Consider the following 22,861-nt stretch of genomic DNA (forward strand, 5'->3'; position numbering starts at 1 on the left):
GAGCGGAAGAAGAGCTTAGTGGCAGAGCCATTCATTCATTCAATTCATTCATTCAACATGCACTCACTTAACAGATGTTTCATATGTGCTAGGCCTCAGAGACAGTGGGCCAAGACCTGCCCTTGCCCGTAGACTGCCTCAGGCAGGGGGACAGATGAGCACATTTGTGGTTCCAGGTCTCCATGCTCCATGCCCACATGTGGGCCTGCCCACTGTGGGAACTCAGAATATAGGTACCTGCCCCAGAGTCTGGGGCTCAGAAGTTGGCCCAGAGGAGGTTAGGTCAGAGCCAAACCGAAGGGTAAGTGCGAGTGACCCAGACCCCAAGCTTCAGAGGTTAGTTAGTAAAACACATGGTATGATTGGAATATTGGTGGGGGAAAGGGGCTGGCTAGAGACATATTCTGAAGGCAGAACTAACAGAAATAGATTATGAAAGAGTGAGACAGCAATCTGAGTTTTCCCACCGTGTTCACTGGTTGATTATATCTGGTCTTGTCTCAGGTGGTGCTGGAGCTGGCGAAGCTCTACATGCTCCAGGGGCACCTGGACTTGTGTGAGCAGCACTGTGCCGTCATCCTGCAGACCGAGAAGAACCACGAGTCTGCCTCAGTGGTATGGGGCCACAGAACCTTCTCCCTGCCTTCCCCAGGTCCCCAGGATCACACAGGCGCTGCTTTCCCACCCCCTAACTCAGATGCCTGGCTGACCCACCCCCAGGGCAGGGACTGCCGGGTGGAGGGGACTGAGCACTGGGCCTGCTGCCCTCCACATGGGAGGGGTGGGCTGGCAGCAGGGGGCAACATCCCAGCCTCCTGAGCCAACCCAAGGGGAGGCTATGAGGTTGATTCACTCCAGAGGAAACCACACCCACACTTGGTGAAGGCAAGGGTGGGACAGGTTCCTGGGTTTAAAGAAGTGTGTGGCAAAAACCCTCTCCTGTCTGGCTTCTCTCCTCCATAACACCCAGACAACTGCCAGGGCCACTCCACAGAAGAGGGGGGGGGCCCTCATTCTGCCTCCACTGCCTGTGGCTGGCAGTTCTCAAACATGGGTGGAGAGGCTACCTCTGATGGCTGTCAAAGGGTCCCACTGGGGTCTACCCCTGGGCTTATCTTTTCGCTTCTGTCCTCACCCCAGCCCTGCCCCAACCCCAGGCAGATTCTACCCTCTGGGCTCCTTCTGTGGCTGTTTCTCCCAGTGCCCAGAGAGGCTACCCTGGAAGTCCTTTCCTACTTTCCCTACTTATCTGCATCCTCACCCCCCCTCCCCACCATGCCCATGTGAACTTCTGTCCGGAACTCTGGAGCACTGTGTGTTTTCTGATAGATGATGGCCGAACTGATGTTTAGAAAACAGAAATACGAAGATGCCATCAATCTCTACCAGCAAGTCCTGGAGAAAGCGCCAGGTAACTGCCTGCATGAAGACTGCCCACTGAGATGGCCTGCTTCAGTACCCCGCCCTGCAAGGGCTGCTCTCCCCAAGGATGGGCCCCCTCCCCTCCTTCCTGACTGGACAGAGGAAGCCCCTTCCTCTCTGATTGTTTCCAGAGAGACAGGAAACTGATAAAGCCCCGATGGAACATGCTGGCCCTTCCCAAGTCTGAGGGGCCAGTTCCTGGTCTCAGGCCGGGCAGCGCTTGGCACTGAACCCAGGAGAGCCTGTCTGTCCCCACATCACAGCCCCTGGACTGGGCGTGGCCTGCTTCTGAGGTCACATCACCCGGAGGTGGCTGGAAATTCTCCCTGAAAGGGAGCTATATTCCCCCTCACTGCAGTATCAAACTACCCCTCTTGCTGGGGACAGGGGCCACACCCAAGGCTCAGTAGAGCCCCTGCAGGCCCCCCGCCAGCTCTGCAGAGGCCCACCGACTGCGCGTGTCAGGAGTGCAGGTCCTGGAGCCAGACTCCGCCGCCTAACTCTTGCCCTTCTACTTACCAGCTGTGTAACCTTTGGCAGATAACTTCTTTATGTCTTAGTTTCCTCACCTGTGAAATGGGAAAAACAAGCACCTGGTTATGTAGTTAATATCTAGGTCAAAGCACTTCCTGCTAGGTCACTCTGTGAGTGTTAGCTGCTATTATTACTGCTTTTCAGTATGATTGTTGTTATCCTCTCAACTCTGGAGACCAGTGGAGACATTGAAGCTGCTGGGATGTCCCCGTTCAGTCCCAAAGCTCTGTGTCTGCTGGTCCCCTGGCTTCTCCCTGCCAGCCCGCGGCACCCAACTGGACATAGCTATAGGCTATTCACAGCCTGGAGATTTCTGCTCTCTTATTTTAGACAATTTTTTGGTATTGAATAAACTAATTGATCTGCTATGGAGAAGTGGCAGACTTGAAGATGCCCCTGCCTTCTTTGAATTGGCCAAGAGGGTGTCCAGCCGCGTTCCTTTAGAGCCAGGCTTCAACTACTGCAGAGGCATCTACTGCTGGTGAGTTGGGGGGCGGGTGGGGGGTGTTGGGCAGTTCCGCAATGGCCCGGGCGGGTGGGGGTGGGTGGGGGTGGGTGGGAGGGTGTGGTCCTTCTTAACAGAAACGCTGGGTTTCCACAGAAATTCAGCTCGCAGATCAGGGAGGCAGGGGAGCAGCCCTGCGGCGTTCCCTGCTCTCCCAGGGCCTCAGTTTCCCCCTCTGGTGCTTGGTATGTCTCTGCTCCACTCCAGGCACATCGGGCAACCCAACGACGCACTGAAGTTCCTAAACAAAGCGCGCAAGGACAGCACTTGGGGCCAGAGTGCCACCTACTACATGGTGCAGATCTGTCTGAACCCGGACAACGAGGTCGTGGGCGGAGAGGTTTTTGAGAACCTGGTGGCTGAGAGCAAGTAGGGCCCGGCGGTGTCGGGGTGGGAGGGCGGGGCAGGGCAGCACCCAGGGAAGGGGGGAGGCCTCGTGAGCGCCGGCGGGCGAGGGCGGCTGCCGTCCCTTCCGACGCCCCACGCCTGGCTCCACCGACAGGAGGGACGCGGAGCAGCAGGGCGTGCGCACGGCCGAGAAGCTGCTGCGGGAGTCGTACCCGCACTCGGCCGCGGGCCAGACCCAGCTGCGGCTGCTGCAGAGCCTCTGCCTGCTGGCCACCCGGGACAGGGCCAGCATGGAGGCGGCGCTGCGCACCTTCGCCCAGATGGTGCAGGCCGAGGTGGGCGCGGCGGGCGGGCGGGGGCGAGGCGGGGGGGGGGGGGGGGCAGCGCGCTCAGGCCCGCTTCCCGCAGGACAGCGTCTCCGCCCTGGTGGCCGTGGCGCAGGCCTACGTGCTGCTGAACCAGGTCCCCAAGGCGCGCATGCAGCTGAAGCGGCTGGCCAAGGCCCCGTGGGCGCTGGCCAAGGCCGAGGACCTGGAGAAGGGCTGGCTCCTGCTGGCTGACATTTACTGCCAGGGCGGCAAATTCGACCTGGCTTCGGAGCTGCTGCGGAGCTGCGTGCAGTACAACAAGGCAGGGGGCCCCCCACCGCGGCCAGGGGGAGGCGGGGATGCCAGGAGCGGTGCCTAGGCGTCAGGGCCGAGGAAACGCGGGTTGGAACCCAATGACAAGAGGCGGGGCAGAAGGGGGGCCAGACAAGCTAGGGCCCAGTGGAAATGGGGGGGGGGGGGCAAGGCAAGAGGAGGCGCACAGGGTCCGGCAGACTTGAGAGGGGAATATGAGATGGAAGAGAGATAGGAAGGGTTCAAGAAATCAAGGAGCCTGGGGGTCAGACCTGGAAAGGGGTCATGCAGGGGGTCAGGGTAGCCAGGAGGGGGTGCACAGTTGACCCCTCACAAAGGTGGGAGATGCTGCTGGATTCCCTGAGAGGTTTGGGTTAATGCGGTTCATCACCCTCCTTTGCCCCCGCCATGGGTTCTCCCCTGTGCTGGGACCGGGTGTGACTTTCCCTGCAGTCCTGCTGCAAGGCCTATGAGTACATGGGCTTCATCATGGAGAAGGAGCAGTCCTACAAAGACGCAGCCACCAACTACGAACTGGCCTGGAAGTACAGTCATCATGCCAACCCCGCTATTGGTAAGGCAACCGGCCAAGGTGCACATGGGCGAGGAGGGTGCTGGGCAGGAGGACCAGCACCCTGGCTCTTGGGCCATTAGGGTGCCACTGTCTGTGTGCCCTGTGCCCCCCTTGACAGGCTTCAAGCTCGCTTTCAACTACTTGAAGGACAAGAGATTTGTGGAGGCCATTGAAGTCTGCCACAATGTAAGCCATTGTAAGGCACTGTGAGACACTGGGGGTGGGGGGTGGGGGGTGGACCTTGGTGCAGTGGCCTGGTCGTGGTGCTGAGACGGGCACCCCTGGCCTGATGCTGCACACTCTTCCTTTCTCCATTCCAGGTCCTCAGAGAGCATCCTAACTACCCCAAAATCAGAGAAGAAATTTTGGAAAAGGCCCGAGGGTCTCTGAGGCCATAGCTGTGGTCAGTGGGAGTCAGGGCGGGTGGAAGCCATCAACCTACGCAGGTTTCATGGAAGGGTCAGGAAGTGGGTCAGTGGAGAAGAGATTAAAAAATGACATATTCTTACCCATTTCTGTAATGTGTGTGGTTTATTTGAATCACGCCTCATCTCGTCTAAGGGGCATCCCAAAGCTTTGTTTTTTTTTTGTTTTTTTTTTTTTTATGATAGTCACAGAGAGAAAGAGGGGCAGAGACACAGGCAGAGGGAGAAGCAGGCTCCATGCACCGGGAGCCCGACGTGGGATTCGATCCCAGGTCTCCAGGATCGCGCCCTGGGCCAAAGGCAGGCGCCAAACCGCTGCGCCACCCAGGGATCCCCCAAAGCTTTGTTTTTAAGGCACAAGAAGCAATTTGCTCTGAGAAAGAAGTTCGCAATTGGCCTTGCCTATGCTGGGCTCAGAGCACCTTCTTTTGAGCTGCATTTTTATTCCAAGCTCTGGAAGGGAGCAGAGGGGAACTAAGAGGTGGCCCTTAAAAATTTCCTACAGCTATTTTAATATTGTTATGTCAGTTTATAAATGCCTCCCCTATCCTTTTTTTTTTTTTTTTTTAAGATTTTATTTATTCATAGAGACAGAGACACAGTCAGAGGGAGAAGCAGGCTCCATACAGGAAGCCCGCCCGGGTCTCCAGGATCACACCCCAGGCTGCATTAAATCGCTATGCCACCGGGGCTGCCCTGCCTCCCCTCTCCTATCTGGTCTCTAGACTCCCAGAGCTCAAGAAGCAGCCACTCCTCCCTACCCCCTGCCCACACCATCCTGCTCAGCTGTGGCACAGAGAGGAGGACCAGCTCAAAAGGTCCTCACTGAGGCTCTGGGTGAGGGAGACCACCATCCTGCAGGTTGTGAGGGCCATTGGCTCACTGTCCATACATTTTGTTGCCTCCCCAAGTCCTCGGCTGGCCTCTGCTAGTCCTCACTGGTTTGGGACACAATCGATTACCCATGCCTGGTGCAGGAAAATACGGCCCAAGAAAAAATAGTTCCCTCTTCAGATTTCATAAAAGACACTGACAAATTTATCCTCCAGAAGCCCTTTCAGCACCTTGGGGGATGAAAGCAGTGGTCCCTAATTAGATGAATTATGTCACTTGTAACTGGGAAGAGGGTGACGAAGGCCACTCTTGCTGCAGCTCCCAACACCTCTCTCCTTGTTTTTCACGATGGCAATAAAGGGCCAGTCTGGCCTTAGAGGAAGGAACTCAGGAGTATAAATTTCCCAAGACCTTCTGCTCTTCGGGCCTCAGTGTCCCCCTCTGTAGCAGGAAATTAGACTCGATCTGCATGTTCCCAAACCATGATACAAATCCCTGCTGATGATAGCAAATATTTTAAAGTTTAATAACTAGGTGTTTAAATATGATCTTTAGATAAAAGTAACTAGCATGATGACCTCATGAATTCATGAGTGCTGTTACTCAGAATGGTTCTAATTTTTAAGCATATTGATAAAATTGATATAAAGCGATATACTATGAGTGGAATGCAGCTATGGCAATATTTTCAAGAGATGTGGTCCAGTGACCAGTTTGGAAACTGAACAGGTAGAGGTTGCTTTTAGAACAGACAGAATTGGGGCACCTGGAGGCTCAGTGGTTGTCTGCCTTCGGCTCAGGGTGTGATCCCAGGGTCCTGGGATTGAGTTCCACATCGGGCTCCCTGCAGGAGCCTGCTTCTCCCTCTGCCTCATAAATAAATAAAATCTAAAAAAAAAAAAAAAAAAAATTGTCCTTAGTGATAGCTGAGCCTTGTTTTTATAACATCCTGTTGATCATATGCATGGCCTCTTGGTCTGAGTCAATGATCTGGAATGCTTTCTCCAGGTTACTACCACCTTTCCTATGGGAAACCAGTCCCTTTACTAGCATCTGCTTTACAATCTGGTTTCTTGGGGCGGGTTGTTGAGAGAGAGGTTTGTCTGTATGGAGAATGATGCTGTAAAGGATTGTACATTAATCACATTTTTATTGGTGTAAAACTTAAATTGTCTTCATTTATCTAAAAAGAAAAAAAAAAAAGCCAGGAAGTGATACTGTTGCATTGGAAGGGAAGCCAGCAGGTTCGGTCCAGCCACAGGCTGTCCATGGGTTAGGAGACTATGGGGGCTTCCAGCCAGGGAACTGGAGCCTTCAGGGGCTGCTGCCCAGAATGCCAGGCTAATCAAAGCAGGGCCTCAGAGCCCTTGGAGAGACCCAGAGTTTGAATTATGCTTGCTGAAGCAATCTCTGCAAGAGGCTTCCCAGGGACCAGCAAGAGGGGAGACAGGACAACTGAATGTACCAGGACACTCCACCCTGAGAAGCCTAAGGCTGTCCCCTGGCTACGCTGGTTACAGGAACAGGCTGCCCATAGGTCAGGCTCCATGCTATGGGTCCTCTCATGGCCAGGTGGCCATGTCCATGCATGTCCAGAGGCAAGAGACAGACACCCAAAGAGTGTCAGAACTGATAAAGAATAAAATGTAGAAGTAGAGGCAGAACTATGAAAACAAAACGAAGTTACAAACATGCACGCGAGGCTTACACACCCCAGGCACTCGTATGTGCGAACTAAACGAGCTTTTGAGACGAGCAGCATTATTATTTGCACAGTACTGAGGACATAAAGACACAGTAGTAGTAGACAGGAAGTGATTTGCCTAAGTCACCTCTGCTGCGTAGTAGAAGAGCTGGGATTTGAACCTGGCACTCTGAGTCCATACTCTTACCCAGTAAGCCACTGAGATGAAATAAGGGGAGCCCAGCACAGAGCAAAAGGCCCAGCATTAGAGTGAGAAAGAGACTCAAATCTGGTCTTGTTTGGTCCTCACTTCCAGCACTTGGAAATCATTATTCCTAAGGGAGAAAGGACCTTGCTCCTCAGGCCCTGGCTGGGACTCCCCAGGGCAGGGTGTGGCTTGCTCCTCTGGCCTGCGGGCCACAAGGCTGCTGGGGACAGGTCAGACGGGTCTGGCTGGCCCAGATGGAGGAGGTCCTACAGCTCTGGTCCCCAGGGCCCTCAGCTGCTCAGCCCCACAGAAGGCCTCCACCAGCCACATCCTGGTGCCTGCCCCTGACTGGGGGGACCCTGCCCTCAGGGTCAGGCCCCACCCAGCTCAGTGTCACCAAGTGGGGAATAGCCTAAGCAGATAGCCCTGTCTCCGGAGACTGCTCTGCTGCTCCCCACCATCCCAGGTGACCACTGGAGACAGAGGGGTTCTGGGAGAGGGAAACCGGCTCCACCTGGAGTGCCAACCTCCCAGCTGGCTTCCTGTCTCCGATGTGACCAGGCTGCATGGAAGTAGGCCCACTGTGCTGTGCCCCCCACTCCTACCCCAACATAGCCTCAATGTCCACACTGCCCCACAGGGCCTATCCCCCCTCCCTCCTTGCTACGTCCTGAAGGTGTACCCCCCACCGCAATCTCCCAACTCCTCAAAGTGCAGGCCGCACTGTTAAAAATAGAGCCTCTTTATTGGTACCTGTAAGCTCACGTACAAGGTGTTCCCACAAGCACACAGGCTGGCAAGGCCTCCTGGGCAAGAAGGTAGGCCCAGAGCCTGGGCTTCTTGGCACAGACATAGAGAAAAATGAATAAATTATAGTTCTAACACTCAAGGACGATACAGAAATAAGGATGCAAAACTCAACCCCAGCAAATGAAGGGCATAGGAGCTGCAAAGGGGCTACCCCTCACCCCAGCCAACTGACCTTAGAGCATGGGCAGGTGGCCCAGGCAGGCAGGCAGTGCCCAGAAAGCCCTGAGATAGTAGTCAGGGGCATGCTGCGGGCCCCAAGGTTAGCCCCTTGCCCTCTCTGGGCCTCCTGCTTCCCTTCTACATTACTGGCCCAGGTAAAGGCTGTGGCCTTCAGGGAGGAAGATGAGGAGGCAGAGGACAGGAAGCAGAGGGGGCTGTGTGGGGCAGAAGCGGGTTTTGGTCACGGTTGAGCAGTCCGGCCCAGCCCCCTACCGCAATGCTGTCCTCAGCCACCCACCAAGAGCCAGGCATCTGCCCCAGGAGACATAGGGCCCAGGTTCACACCTGCTTTATACCAAAGCCCAGGCAGGGCAGGGTTGTGGGACTACAAGGCAAAAGGGCCTTACAGGGGTCTGTGCCCCACCCTGACCCCGGCACGGCCCCCCATCCAGAGGGGAGAAGCCTGTGCCATCTAGTCTCCAAATAAATTATGGAAATAAATTATAGTCTTCACAGTCCAGAAAATACAGCCACCTGGGTGGGTCTGGGGCTCAGGGTAGCAGGAGAAGCCATTAGAAGTGGCTGATCTCAGCCTTGTATTGTTCGGGCTAAGGAACATCACACAAGACCAAAAAGGGGTCTGCAAAGCTCCAGAGGAGCCCTGTTTCCTCCTGTTCCTGGCACACACCGTGGAAGTGGAAGTAGAGACTGTATGGGCTTTGGGGGGTGGGGGTGGGGGGCCAAGTGGCTGAAAAGGAAAGCCCCCTCCCCGCCCTCTCTCCAGCACAGAAAGTTACAAAAATAAATAAATCAATCCAGAGTGTTGCACAAAAATCAGGAGTGCCCACATGGATGAGCCAGCCAAAGGGAAACCCTTAACATACAGACCTCAGGGAGTCCCCATTATTACTACAAGGCAGCTCTTGGGGCTCTCGGGACCGTGGGAGGTACCCTTGTCCTCACACAGGCACTGGCCCCACCAGAGGCGCGGGGGCAGTATCCTCAAACAGCTGGCTGTCCACAAAGGGAGTCAGGGCCTCGGCAGCTGCATCAGGCAGGCCCATGATGGACTCCAGGAAGCAAGCGCCAGCGTCCCCTGGTGGAGAAAAGGCAGGCAAGGGGAAGCAGGGTGCCTCGAGGTTGTCCAGGCTGTCAGACACCTTCCGGGAGGTGTAGTGAGGCCCCAGACTATAGTCCGGCAGGGCCTGGAGCAGCTCGAAGGAGTCACAGGAAGACAAGCTGAGGTCCACAGAGTCGCTCTGGCCAGCGTCCGAGCTGGGCAGCACCGAGGTGCCAGGGAGGCTTCCTTCTCCCAACCCCACAAGGCCCCCGTTTAGGAAGAAGCTGGCATCCAGGTTGGCATTTTCATCCAGGATGCCCGACGTGAGGCTAGAGCTGGAATAGCTGTGGGTCCAGCCGGCCAGGCCACCAGGGTCACCAGTACCAAAGATATCAGCGGGGTGGAAACAGCTGAGGTTGTCGAGGCCCCCCACCCCCCCTTCCTCTTCCTCCTCCTCCTCTCCTCCTAGGTCAGAGTCACTGAGACTCAGGACCCGGGCCAGGCTGTCATCATCCACGTCAGGCTGGAAGCCAGGGACAGGCAGGGCTGGGTGCGTGGCGCTGCTGGGGGCCTCACTTGTACCCGAAGCTGTGGACGAGTCGGTCATGTCGCTGCTACAGCTGTTCTCGCCCAGCTCACTGCTCACAGGGGGCTTGGCCAGAGGAAAAGCAGGAGCCAGGGCCTGCTCAGCGGGGCTGGCTGGGCTGCCCGGGGCAGGAGCCTCTAGCTCCCCCAGGCTCTCAGCCCCCTGCTCCAGCTGCAGGCGGGTAAGCGTGTGCAGGAAGTGAGTCTGCACCCGGGCCTGATTGAATTCCACGCGGCCCTTGGGGTTCTCGCAGCCCTCCCTGCAGCAGCCGCAAGGGAACGCAGTGTGGTCCATCTGCAGAGAGAAAGCAGAGTGTGAGCAGGGATCCCACGGAGCCTGGAGGAGCCCTGGAGTTCCAGCTCCCCTTCCCGGCCCACACCTGGCACTTGATGCCTGCCAGACTGCAGCTGCAGGTCTCAGGGTCACAGACCCGATCACAGCGACAGCCGCAGTCCTCCCGGGACTGGCGTAGGGCCTGCAGCTCCCGCCTCTCCTCGCGATCAATCCTCCGCACACCAGCAGCCCGCAGCAGAGCCCGTCGCCGCCGGGCCGGGTAGGGCTGTAGGAAGGTCATTTCCTCCAATCGGCCACCTGCCACGGCCACAGCCAGGTCCTCTTCTACAGAGGCGTCATCGATGGCGTCCACTGTGAGTGGCAGGCTCGCCTCCGTCTCGGGTACCCCAGACTCCGCAAACTGTGTGCATGGGAGAGAGGAGGGACGTGAGGGTCTTGGCCCCCACAACCATTAGTCACTTGACAAATGCTCCCTGCATGCTTACTCTGGGCTGGGAACCTCGGATACCACGTGAACCCTCAGGCCAGGAACACCACCCTCAGGGCATCTGTAAAGATATCTCCTGTTCCTGCCATTCCCCAGTTTGCGCACAACCCCCCCCCCATTCCCCCCCCACAGCCCACCCGACTCACTGACCCCTGATGTCCCATCAATTCCACATCCCCCTGCAGTGTGGTCAGACAACATCAGGCACCACACCCCCAGCCCCCACAGCAAACGCAGGCCCTTCCACATCCCACTCTATCTGCAGATAATCCAGTCAACAGGCCCTGATGGAGCAATACTGGCTCCAGGGGCCTCTTTCCCTAAATGCGTATGTAGTGAGCTAACTGGCCCCCACCCCAAAGCTCCACCCCTCCAGGCTAGGCCTTCAGAAGCCGGCCCAAGGCACGGGCTCTGCAGAAGGTCTCCCTACCTTCCACCGTAGAGCCTCCAACTTCTCCTCCTTCAAGCGTAGGCGCAGCTTCTCACGCCGTGCCCGGGCTTGCTCCTGTGTAAATTCAGCCAAGGAGAAGCGGCGGCAGGCAGTGTGGCGGGGGGCCATACCCAGAGTGCAGCCACCTCGGCTGGGCACGCTGGTGAAGCCTTGGCACCGGGGAAAGTAGAAGACAGTGATGCCATCGAAGGCTACGCGGCCTGGACGCTTCCGGGGAGCCCTCTTCAGGATGGACAGGGCTAGAAGGCAGGGAGGGAAGGGGCAGGGCATTAGTTCTCCATGAGGGACTGCATAACCTCCAGGAAGATGACGCTCAATTGCCTCTCCTCACATTTCCCGCTCTGACCTCCCACAATGGAAAAAGAAATGGATCTGAATTTAAGAGCCAGCCTGGCTGAGATTAGAGCCAGAATGGTAAATTTGAATGCCATTCCTAGGTCAACACAGGCTTACCATTATTTACCAATCCAAATGACAGCATCTGTGGGATTAAACATCTTTCCCATCTTTACTGGCCATTTATAGGTTCCTTATGCAGTTTTCTATAGTTTTTTTATTGATTTGTAGGAGCTCTTTATATATGATATTAAAGACACTGATCATCTAATATTTTATCTTTGAAATATTTTAGTCTTTTATTTTTGTTCGAGGCATTTTACCAAATAACTTCTAAGGCCATGAAATTTAAAATATATTGATCTTTTCCTTTATAGCTTCTTGCACTTTGTGACAGGCTTAGAAGGCTGTTATTTGGAACTGCCTTTCTAAGTTATGAACTGTATACTGATTAGTAAGCTATGCATTTGGTATATATATTTTTAAAGATTTTATTTATTCATGAGAGACAGAGAGAGATATGCAGAGACACAGGCAGAGGGAGAAGCAGGCTCCAAAGCAGGGAGCCTGATATGGAACTCGATCCAGATCCAGGGACTCCAGGATCACGCCCTGGGCTGAAGGCAGGTGCTAAACCGTTGAGCCACCCAGGGATCCCCACATTTGGTATATTCTATACAAATATTGGTATACTATTACTTTTTATTGGGTTGAACCATAAGTAGTTACCATAAAACAAATGAATATTGGCAATTGTATTTCAATTTAATATTTTGCCTGTCCTGATCCAATACATAGAATTCTTATTCTCACTGCAAACTGAACTGGGTAGCACTTACTAAGCAATGTTAACTATTAGTGGTGACAGCATCTTTATCTTGTTCCTTAGTTGGATGGCTTCCAATATTTCCTCATCAATTAAAATGCCAACTTTGGGGTTGAGATACATATTTTTCATCACTTAGGATAGAATTTACTTATCTCTATTTTACCAAGGGTCTTATCTAGAAGGAACATTATATTTTATCAAATGTTGTGCTTGAGTGTCTGCCTTCAGCTCAGGTCGTGATCCCGGAATCCTGGGATCGAGTCCCACATCAGGTTCCCCACAGGGAGCCTGCTTCTCCCTCTGCCAATGTTACTGCCTCTCAATCTGTATCTTGCACGAATAAATAAAGAAAATCTTAAAAACAAAATTTTTCAGCATCTACAGTGGTTCTCATATTTTTCCTCCTCTGACATAGTCATTGGGTAGACTTTACGATTGGATTTTATAAATATTAAACCATTCTCATTTTGCCAAGATAAACCCACAGTTTAGTCAACATACTGTCAGGTCCTGTGTGCTAAAAATCATACTTTTTTTCTATGGATGATACACAGATATACTACATAAACAAGACACCATAGCCAGGGTATTAAAATGTCATGGCAGGGGTAATTAGGAAAAATATGTCTAACAAAGGCTCCATGGGGTTGGGGGCAGCGATAATGGAAAACAAAGTTGAAGAATACTGCTTTAGGGCTGTCTTGGTCATTTTGAAATCAGAGTGACGCCAGCTTGAAAAATAACTGGGGAAGAAACTTTTCCACTATGTTCAGGCAAAGCCAAACAGCATTTTGACAGGAGAGGGACTGGCTGGACAGGCCCCACAGTGCAGAAGTGTGGGGCGTGGGACTCCAGTGATTCAATTGGCAGGACAAGGTGTGCAAGCTAGAGAAACGAAACTGGAACATAAGGAGGAGCTGGAGCCAGAGGGCCCCAGGGCCACCCTGGGGAGCTAGGCAGGGAGTCCTGAGGTCAAAGGTGAATCTAGCTGGGCCCACGTGCCTCTGGACAGAGGGCATTCCCGAGTGACCCCTGTGTTACAGGAAGTGGCCAAGGTGGGGACACGACCTCCAGAGGCCAGAATAGCTTCGTCAGGGGCCTCCCAATTTCATCTTCAGGAAGGAAGAAGGGGTGTGGTGGCTCCCAGGGGTGGGGGACTCACGCGTGAAACTTCGGAAGTCACAGAAGTCACGGGCAGGCAAGGGCAAGTGATCCCAGGGGCCCTCCTCATCCGAGTCCCAGGCCAGGGAGACTGAAGAGCTGGGAGAGCAGGAGCAAGAACGGCGGCCCGGGGAAGACAAAGAGGAGGAGGAGGAGCAGAGCGAGGAGGAGTCCTCATCCAGCTGGTCAAACTTCCTCTTCAGTGGCCCAGTCATGGTGATGCCGGGGGTACTCTGGGGTCTGGGCATTGGCAGCCTGGAATGGAAAGGAGAAAGCTCTGAGCGGCAGGCCTGAGGGCAGGCGGTGGGTGCTTGGCCGCGGTCAACTCCGCCCTGACCCTCCCAGGAGACCCGGGCCCCCTCGGCTCTGTGTGCAGGGGGCACAGCTCCAGGAGGCTTCTTGCCACCGGCAGAGCACTGAGGCCCAGACCCTCATCCTGGCGCTTGCCGACTCCCACCACCTCTGCGCAAGAGCCTTCCCAGGACACCACCAGGAACCTTCCCCACCACCTCCCACAGCCCACCTCCACACACGCATACCCCAGACCAACAGATGGACTGACAGACCTCGGCCTGGCCTCGCTCATTCCCCGACAGGAATCCTGGGGGCTGACTCACTGGCTGGGTGATTCACACGGCTTGCATCTGTGTGCCTTTGTGTGTGTGAGGCCGTCTGCCACAGCCTGCACAGCCATGTACGGAGGCTCTGCTTCCTCCTCCTCCTCCTCCACCACCAACCCGCAGCACACCCACAGACACACCAGCCTGCGCGCGCGCACACACACACACACACACACACACACACACAGTCTGTCTCTCTCTCTCTCTCTCCCCTCCTGTCTCTCTGGGGCCAGGTTGACCAGGGTACTCTGGGAAACAGGCTGGCTTTGACACTGGCCCCGATTCCCAGACACAGGACTTTCCGGAGCCCCTCCTCTCCTGTGACAGAGCCACTCAGACTTTCCCTCAGAAACTCCCGCCCCACAGAAGTCCCCTGCCTCCAGGCCTGGCTGGGCTTCATGTTTCTCTGACAACTCCTGTTTGATCTTAAAAATTTGTCTACATCTCCAATATCTAACCCTGTTTGTTTGAATTAACTTCCTATGGAAATTATTTTTCTCCCCCTTGAAAAACAAACAAAAAACCAACAACTCTTAGTGAAACTGATCGGTCAAGAGGATGTCCTGCTATCTCCTGTCACAGAGCTTACTGTGCCTCCCTCTTGGGGGGCTGAAAGCCTCCTACAACCCGGATGGCCTCGGCCAGGAGGAGTGGACTTTGCATTGCACCCTAGCTTGCCCCACCCGCCCCACCCCCCCACCCCGGCCTCAACTATCCCTGGGAATCCCCAAAGGACAAAGGATGCAGTTCTAAGGGCTGAGCTACCTTGTCTCTCGGTGTCCAGCAGGGCCCAGGCCCAGGCCCCAGGAGGTCACCAGGAGGAAGGGGAAACGGTGCGGAGGCCCCAGGGCTGGGAAGCCCCTCCCCCACTGTCATCACAGGAAACGAGAACAGGAAAAACCAACCAAAAGGCTGCAGAACTCCCCTACTCAGGTGTCCCTTCTAAACACCCCTTCCCCCCTTGCCAAGCCTACTAGCAAGTCTCTAGATCCCAGACCTAAAGGGTGTGCGGTCAGCGGACTTACTGGATAAAAGTCTCCAGAAGCACAAAGCACGGCCTCTTCCCAGACAAGAGAGAAGCAAGAGAAACTCCCCTCCTTGCTAACCTTCACACTGGGGCTGGGGAAGAGAATGCACAGGTGCTTCCGGGGGCTTCTCAGCGGGTAGTTTCTCAGGCTTGGCACCCGCACCCCCTACAAACCACAAACAAAAACAACCCAGCTCCCAGCTGACCTGCAGGCTCTCCCAGGAGAGGAGGGAACTCATGCCCCAGAGCCAGGCACACACATACACACACGTGCAGACCCACAGAGACACACAGTAACATCCGTGGGCAAACCACACCCACTTACCCTGCTCCTACCAGCCCCGCAGGGAGACCTCATCCTTTCCCAACTCCAGATGCTGTCTACAGGGTGGCGGATGCGGAATCACACGCCCAAACCCCAATCCCCACTTTTTATCTCTGCCTGGCCGTCCCTTAGAAACATAAAATTCCAGAGGCCCCAAATCGAACCCCTTGTCTCTGTTCCCCACCAACCCCCCCCACCGTGCCATCTGTTCCTCTTCCTGTGTTCCCTATCTTAGTAACGGCACTGCCACCCACCCAGTTACTCAAGCCAGAAACCTGCAGCCACTGTCAATCCCCTCCCTCTCCCTCCAGCCACATCCAGGCCCCCCAGTCCTGCAAGTACATGCCAGGCCACTTAATGCACACAAGGCTAGGCACAGACACAGTGGGCACTGGGGAGGCCATCAGCACACTGTGAAGAACCTTGGTTCCAGAACCAGACTGCCTGCCTTTGCATTGCACCCTAGCTTGGCTATGGCTGGACTGTTTGAGCCTGGTCAAGGTCCTTATTAAGCTCCCTGTGTCTCTGATTCTAGGTCTTAGAACTTCATAGGGTTGGGGGGTGTACGTAAATCAATACATGTCAAGTTCTTAGCACAGTGCTAAGTGCTGAGGGAACATGTCATTCTACGCTGGGAGCTCTTCCGAAGGAGCTCCCGGACACAACAACATGTGAATCTCAGTGATGTCCCGTGGAATGAAAGAAGCCAGACACAAGAATATATAAGTGAATGAAGTTCAAGGAAAGGCAAACCCATTCAGGGATGACACAAGTCAGAATTGGCGGGGGGGGGGGGGGGGGGGGGGGGGGGCAGGGTTGATATACACTGTGGACAATGACGGTGAGGGGTGGGGGGCACTTCGGGTCAGGTGGGTTTCTCAGAAAGTTCTCTGGTGATCTGGCTGGTGGTTCCATGAATGTCTAAAACTGAAAATTCATCTAACTGCACACCTAAGATTCACATGCTTTATGTATTTTATATATGTCTCCTTCAGTTTTCAATCTATTATCCTTATGTCTCTGTCCCCACCACTACTGTCCACATGCCCTGCTTCTGCTCCTGCCATCCCCCTGCAGTCACAGTGATCTTCCTAAACCACATCTCTGCCTGCCACCCCCGTGCTTAGGAAAGCTGGCCCTTAGGATCAAGCCTAGAATTCCACGAGAGGCTGAAGTAGGCCTGGCTGTTGCCTCCCCATTCTCCCCTCACTATATTCCAGCTGAACTTGCAGTTCCCCTAATTGCTACGACCTGCCGGCCTCCTGGCCTTTGCACAAGCTGGAACCCAGCCTACTCTCCCTTAATAGTCACTTCCAAGAGGGCCTCCCTGAAACCCCCGCTCCTCACTCCTGATTCCATGCCTCTCTGGGCTCCCAGGGATTCCCCTATCGGGGCCCTTCTCTCGAGGTCTTGCTGTGGCCTCACTGCCTGGCCAACTCAGTACCCATGCCTAGAACAGAATCTGGCACAGGGAAGGCACCTCAACACCAGCAGAGGTGGACCTCTGGGGGTGACTGGTCAGTGTGATCTCCTGATCCTGTCAATTAAAGCCTCCACCAGGGGGTTTAAGCCACAGGAGGGGCGACTCTGAGAGTAGAAGCCCAGACTGCAGGCAGGTGCCAACATAGGCATCTCAGGAGGCTCCCTGTTCCCCAGAAGTAAACAAATAGATACCAAGGAAGCAGATTTAAGCCAGACACCCTGGCTCTGCCTCGGGCATGTCTACAGAACGGAAACTGAAGGTGAAGTCATTATATGCTCCAAGGCTGCAGACAGGAAAACAGGGACCCCAAGAAAGCGACAGCCATGCTACAGATTCTAGTGATGAACCCCTAGCAGGGTCTGCAGACCTAGGATGTAATGAGGACCCAATCTCTTCGCCAACACCCCTCTGGGGTAGAGGGAGAAGGAGCAGCACTTCGATCTGGCGCTTCCCTGTACCACCTGGGAATCCAGAGGCCGACAGAGGCAGAGGCAGAAGATGAGAAAAAGACTCAGCCAGAGACAAGGACAGGCCAAGTCAGAAGAAGGAATGAGAGATAGTGAAAGAGTCCAAGAAAAGTGTCAGACAGTGAGTCAGAGGAGGGGGGAGGGGCCCTGAACAGCTACCCAGGAATAAGGATCCCAACCGTGGCTCTGCTCCCAGGGCCATCACCGGCCCTCTCCTAGGGTCCTGGAGGAAGGAAAAGCAATTCCCAGGAGCTGGCTCAGACAGAAATACCACACCCCCAGAAGCCCCAGAGACAGGCCCCAGCCCGAATCAAAGAGAGCCAGGCTTCTTCCGGGATCTGCCTGGGGTGGGGGTGGGGGTGGGGGTGGGGGTGTCAGCTCCTGTCATTGCACAGAGGAGCTGACAGCTTAGGATGAGGGGGTGACACTTCCCCACTCTTCTACCCACAACTATCTACACACTCAGGCCACGCTGTGAATCCTGGGAAGGCCATCTCACCCTGGGCACCAGGAAAATGGATCATCTTTGGGGGTCAGGGGCCTATCTCAAGGCCTCTGGGAAGTCACCTCTTCCAGGAGCTCAGCAGCCCCAATGCCCCAGGACCCCCACCAGGGCTGATATCGGGGAGAGGGCACCTTCAGCTGCCTGCAATCTCCTCGGGGAATCTGAAGAATGTGTCCTTTAACCTCAGAGCCCCAGGCCTTGGTCAGGCCAGCTCCCCCCAACACCTGGAGTCATGTGGCCCCAGACCCTCAAGAACTACTTCCTGGGAGGAAAGGACACCTCTGAGTACCCCCGGCCCCCACTGGGATTGGCTAGCAAAACAACCTGGGCAGCACAAAGAGGGCAGACAGGAAGCCTTACTACACCCCATCCCCCCATCCCTCTGAAAGTGATCCCAGGGGAGGGCAGTTCCTCAGCCTTGGCCTCCAGGGCCTGGCACTGGGTAGGTGCCAAATGTTTGCTGGCTACAGGAGGCCAACTGCTCCTGCAGAAGGGAAATTGCACCTGACAGCCACTGCTTCCTCCACCTAAGCAAGGCCCTCCCTCTTCATTCACATTCATTCATTCATCCATTCATTTATTCATTCAACAAAGACGGAGCTCCTGTGACACGCCAAGCACGGTCAGGCACTTGGGCACACAGGGAGCAAGAGCCACACTAGGACTGCACTCTTGCAGCTTTTGAATTTAAGGGCAAGGAGCGTGCATGCTCCTCGGTGAGCGCTGGGATGGTGGTCAGAGGGGAGGGGCAGGAGGGGGAAGGCTGAGGGTAAAAGCTGTCTCCAGGAGGGAGGGAGGTGGGAAGAGTTCAGAGGGGGCACAGCGTGTGAGGGAGAGCCAGCAGGGGGAGGGGGAGGGGCATCCTGGGGCAGGTTTCGGGAGCCAGGGCGGGCGGAGCAGGCTTTAGCCTGAGGCCACTGGAAGCCACCGGAGGGTTTAAGTAGGGAGTGACAATACCAGATTTGCATTTTAAAAAGATGGCTCAGGCTCCGGCCTAGGGGGGTGTGACTAGTGGGCACCGAGCCAGGGCTAGGTGAGCGATGACAGGATGGGGAGGGCAGAGGGGAAGGGGAATAGCCTTGGTGACCTCCGGACGTGGAGACGGAAGAAGGCAGTGATGTCAAGGATCCGGGGGTGAGCGGAGGCGGCCGGCACCGGGGGCCGCGAGACCTCTGAGCCGAGGTGTGCGGTGGGCGGGGGCGCCGCGGGGCTCCTCCCGGGTCGGCAGCGCGGGCCACTGTGTGCTGTGCGGGGCGCGGGAGTGGCTGAGAGTGTGGCGGCTGCTGGGGCGGGGACGTTCAAGGTGCGCGCCTGTGGAAGGGCCCCGGGGAGGGGAAACTGAGGACCGCGAGGAAGTGGGTGCCGGGCAAGCCAGAAGTGCGTGGGAGGGAGCCTACGTGTGCCCGCGGCTGTCCGGCGGGGCTGCGCCCGTGACTCACGGCCGTGGCCTCTGCGCGCGGCGGCGGCTGACAGGCAGGTGAGCGCGCCGCACGGTCCCTCCCCCCTCCCGCCGTCGGGGTCCGTGACTCACGAGCCGCACTCCTGCCCGCGCTCCCCCGCGCTCCCCCGCGCTCCCTCCCCGGCCCCCGCCGGCCCGGGGCGCGGCGCCCGCGCGCAGGGGGCGGGGGCGGGGGCGGGGACGGGAGCCCGAGGGGGAAGGCGACGAATGTCACCTGCTCCGGCCCCGCGAGGAACTTCTGAAAAGTTCTCGGCAACTGGGCCGGAGGGAAACTCCAGGGGCCGCGCGCACCCCGACACCCGCGCCCGCCTCGGCGCTGCCACCGCGCCCGGCTCGGCTTCTCGGGGTCCCGGCGGCGGCGGCGCGGGGGAGGGGAGCGGAAAACCCGCCACCCCCGCCTCCCCGCCTCCCCGCCTCCCTCCCCCGACGCCGGCCGGCGCGGGCTGGGCGCGGGCCTCCCCCACCCGGCGCGGGCCCCGGGCGGCGGGGGGCAGCCGGCAGGGCGCGGGGGCGCAGCCCGCCCCGCCCCGCCCCGCCCCCGCGGGCGCCCCCTCCCCGGGTGCCGGCCCGCCAGGCCCGTCGCCGCGCCGCGCTCACCTGCGATCCGGGCGCCCCCCGGGCACCGCCGCCCCCGCGTCCCGGCCGGGGACGCCCCCCGCGCCGCGGCCCCGTGCGCGCTCGGCCGGCAGCCGTCGGCCCCGCAGCCCCCGGCTCTGCGCGTCCGGCAGCGGCGGCGGCGGCGGGAGACTGGCTGCGCCCGGCCCCGCCCGCCGCTCCGCCCTCCTCGTCAGTGGAAAACTCCGGGGCTCGCCGCGCTGACGCACGCCCGGCCTCCCGCCAGGCCGCCCGGCAGCCCCGCCCCGGAGGCGCCGCCTCCCCCGCCGCGAGCCCGGCCCGGCCCGGCCCGGCGGCGGCGGCGGCGCGGAGCGGGGCCCGGCTGCGGACTCTGACCCCGCGCGGGCGCCGGCCCCGCCCCGCCCCCGCCCCCGGCCCCGGCCCCCGCCCCGGCTCTGGAAGTGGCGGACGCTCCCGGCCGGCAGAGCAGGGTCGCGAAGATCCCCCCTCGCCCCACCGCCCCCATTCGCAGATGGGTAGCCTGAGGCCCCGGGCGGCGCGGCGTCCGGAAGGCCACCCGGCGGCGGTGGCAGGGCCGAGGCCGTCTCCAGGCTTTCACCCCCCCCGCCCCCCGCCCGAGCCAGCTGCTATCATCCAATCTAAACGTCCTTCCTCTGCGCCCTCCTTACCTCCCCCCCCATCTGCCAGAAAAGTAAACTATGGCCGGAGAGAAACCTGAGCAGGGAGGGGAGAGAGGTAGCGGGGAGGGGGTGGAGGTCACCAGGGGTCTGACCTTCACCTCTGCTACGGACCAGAGACCCTGCAAAAGCCCTGAGCTGGGGATTCCTGGAAACAGTCTCCCCCAACCACCCCCACCCCATCCCTTCTTTAAAAAAAAAAAAAAGGTTTCTTCCGAGCCAGACCCTGGCCACTTAAAATGGCCCACTGCCTTCTCTGCTCCCGCCAAGGCCTTTCCTGACTAGGGGCCAACTTTCCCTGCATTATTGCGCGGGGGGAAGTGTGTGCATGCTCCGGCAGCGAGCCCTGGCCTGGAGACCATCCCCTGCCCTTCTTCCCAACCTCAGGCCAGACCTTACCCCCCTCGCGTCTCCCTTGAGCGTTTCTACCTTCACACCTTTGCTACACAGCGCTCCTCTCGCCTGGATTGCCTGTCTGCCTTCTAGAACGCTGCTTACCAGAATCTCACAGCCTTTAAGGTCTCAGCTTGCACTGCCTCCTCCAGGGAGCCTTCGTGGGAGCTTGACCCTCCCCCTCCCAGTCCTGCTCCCGCTGCATTCTGGGTTTTTCTCTGACTGTCCTAGATGAATGCTGTCACTGACTAGCCCAACCCTCAGGATTCCTTTCTACCTTCCTTCAGGTGGGGGGTGGGGGTGACCTCTCCTGCCTGGGTGGCTCTGGGGTGGAGAGGTCGGTGAGGGCCTTTCTTGAGCCACAGGTGCTTGTGTGGAGTGGGCCAGAAGGGGTCGGCTTGCCCTTTACCTTTCCAGGGAAGAAAAATGGAAGGAAAGCAGGTCGGAGGAAGCTATAGCTCTTGTCCTTTGCGTTTGTATTGAGTGTGTGTGCCCCGGGGAACTGTAGAGGTAGGTGTCTGGACAGCTGAAGAAAAGCTTCCAGTGACTTCCCAGTGTCCTCAAGGCTCAACTCTGTGGGGCCTACAAAGCCCAAATAATCTGGCCCTTGCTCACCTTGGCAGCCTCACCTGTCTCTCTCTGTGCTCCCATCCCCCACTCCCCTGCTCCTCCATTTAAGTGTCTGTAATAGCTATACACGTCTTTTTATTTACACACTGTACATGTAATATTGGTACAGCTGCACGTAGTTTTAATTTACATGTGAGGTATTCTGTTCTAAATCTCATTAAGTTTCTGCCAGCATTCTCTCTGCCCTCCCACCCACACCTCTTGATAACCACTCCAGTCCTGTTTGCTGGCCATCAGTTTTGGGGCTGTGTCCTCCTCATCCTGATTCAGACTTCCCAAGATGCTCATCTCCAGCCAGCACCTACATTGCACTCGGTTGTGTGGTTTACTTGTGCATTTCTTTGTGTTGTCTGGGGGTAATGGGAGGGCAGGGGCTGTGTCTGACTCTCTTCAGTGCTCAGTAAGAACCTGTTGAATACATTTGGTGTACCTGGTAAATGGGTACAGGGAGCTGAGCTGGGGCTCTAGGTGTGTGCAGGACTGGAAGTGGAAATGGAAGGCTCATCAGCACACAGTGGTACATTGAAGCCACTGGTGTGGCTAAAACAGCTCAGAAGGAGTTTAAAGGCTCCAGAGCTGGGTATCAGTCATTAGATGTGACTCAGCCCTTACGGCTATGATGGCAGGTGGCCACCCACCCACCACAACCCCCTCAGACACTCAGCCCTGTCCTCCTCGTGGCTTCTGCTGGCTGCAGACCTTTTTGGTTCCAAGGAATCCTTTATTTTCTTCTGCTGCTGCCTCCTTCCTGCCTCTAAATCCTCTGATCAGGTCCCCAGGAGAAAGGGGTTTCTATGACCTACAGTGGAGTGGAGTTCTAGTCCTCTCTATCTCTCTGGACTTCAGTCTTCCAACTTGTAATATGGAGGCATTGGACCAGAGAACCCCACCAGCTTCAACATTCCTTGAGTTACTTTCTAGAAGATGCTGCCTGCTGATCATCTGGGCAGAGCTGAGCTGAGCCCTGGAGTTAATGGGGAGTCTCAGGCTGCCCAGGTTTGCATCCTGCTGGGCAGTGTATCGGAGAAACTGGACAAGACAGAGACCAGGGCAGGGAGTTGGCAAGGGCTGGAGTGGGGGCTTAGAGCAGGGAGACCAATGGGTCATAGGGTTTGAGGGGCAGGAAGGGAAGGACAGAATAAGAAAATATAGGAGAAAAAAAATAATCAAATAAGTGATGTGTTTTCTCCAGTAAAGTGTCTCCCTGTCCTGGGATGGGCTCACCAGATGTTCCCCAGATGTTGTTGGTGATGGGAAACATCTCCCTCTGGGATCCCAACTAAGCTCTTCCTGTTCATGGGGAAATGAAGGGTCTGTTCCAAGGCAAGGAGGGTGGGGTCTGGAGCAACATCCATTTGTGACTGTGGCACAT

The 22,861-nt window shown here is 56.8% G+C and overlaps 2 protein-coding genes across 11 annotated transcripts in view; one reads left to right on the forward strand and one right to left on the reverse strand.

Moving 5' to 3' along the window:
* TTC21A (tetratricopeptide repeat domain 21A) overlaps positions 1-4,515 on the forward strand; it is a 32,064-nt gene extending 27,549 nt beyond the window's left edge. The window contains exons 21-29 of the mRNA XM_025461252.3: positions 505-615; positions 1,330-1,411; positions 2,287-2,437; positions 2,669-2,830; positions 2,964-3,144; positions 3,218-3,439; positions 3,883-4,003; positions 4,122-4,189; positions 4,324-4,515. Of these exons, the coding sequence (XP_025317037.1) occupies positions 505-615; positions 1,330-1,411; positions 2,287-2,437; positions 2,669-2,830; positions 2,964-3,144; positions 3,218-3,439; positions 3,883-4,003; positions 4,122-4,189; positions 4,324-4,401 (1,176 nt within the window). The 3' untranslated portion in view covers positions 4,402-4,515. The remainder of the gene's footprint in view (positions 1-504; positions 616-1,329; positions 1,412-2,286; positions 2,438-2,668; positions 2,831-2,963; positions 3,145-3,217; positions 3,440-3,882; positions 4,004-4,121; positions 4,190-4,323) is intronic.
* Positions 4,516-7,880: 3,365 nt separating this feature from the next.
* On the reverse strand, positions 7,881-21,100 carry CSRNP1 (cysteine and serine rich nuclear protein 1). 10 transcript variants are annotated; one of them, XM_025461245.3, is made up of 5 exons: positions 20,965-21,100; positions 13,329-13,582; positions 10,981-11,240; positions 10,149-10,463; positions 7,881-10,063 (listed from the first exon to the last, which is right to left on the reverse strand). In XM_025461245.3, exons 2-5 carry the CDS (start codon positions 13,573-13,575, stop codon positions 9,083-9,085), a joined length of 1,803 nt encoding a protein of 600 aa, XP_025317030.1. In that variant the 5' UTR covers positions 13,576-13,582; positions 20,965-21,100; the 3' UTR covers positions 7,881-9,082. The 10 variants fall into 10 exon arrangements, with proteins under 10 accessions (XP_025317030.1, XP_025317033.1, XP_025317031.1 ...); XM_025461248.3 differs by having other exon boundaries at positions 20,866-20,973; XM_025461246.3 differs by lacking the exon at positions 20,965-21,100 and adding an exon at positions 20,904-20,927.
* Positions 21,101-22,861: the final 1,761 nt, after the last annotated feature.

The sequence above is a fragment of the Canis lupus genome, chromosome 23, assembly GCF_003254725.2.
Source record: "Canis lupus dingo isolate Sandy chromosome 23, ASM325472v2, whole genome shotgun sequence".
Classification (NCBI taxonomy): domain Eukaryota; kingdom Metazoa; phylum Chordata; class Mammalia; order Carnivora; family Canidae; genus Canis; species Canis lupus.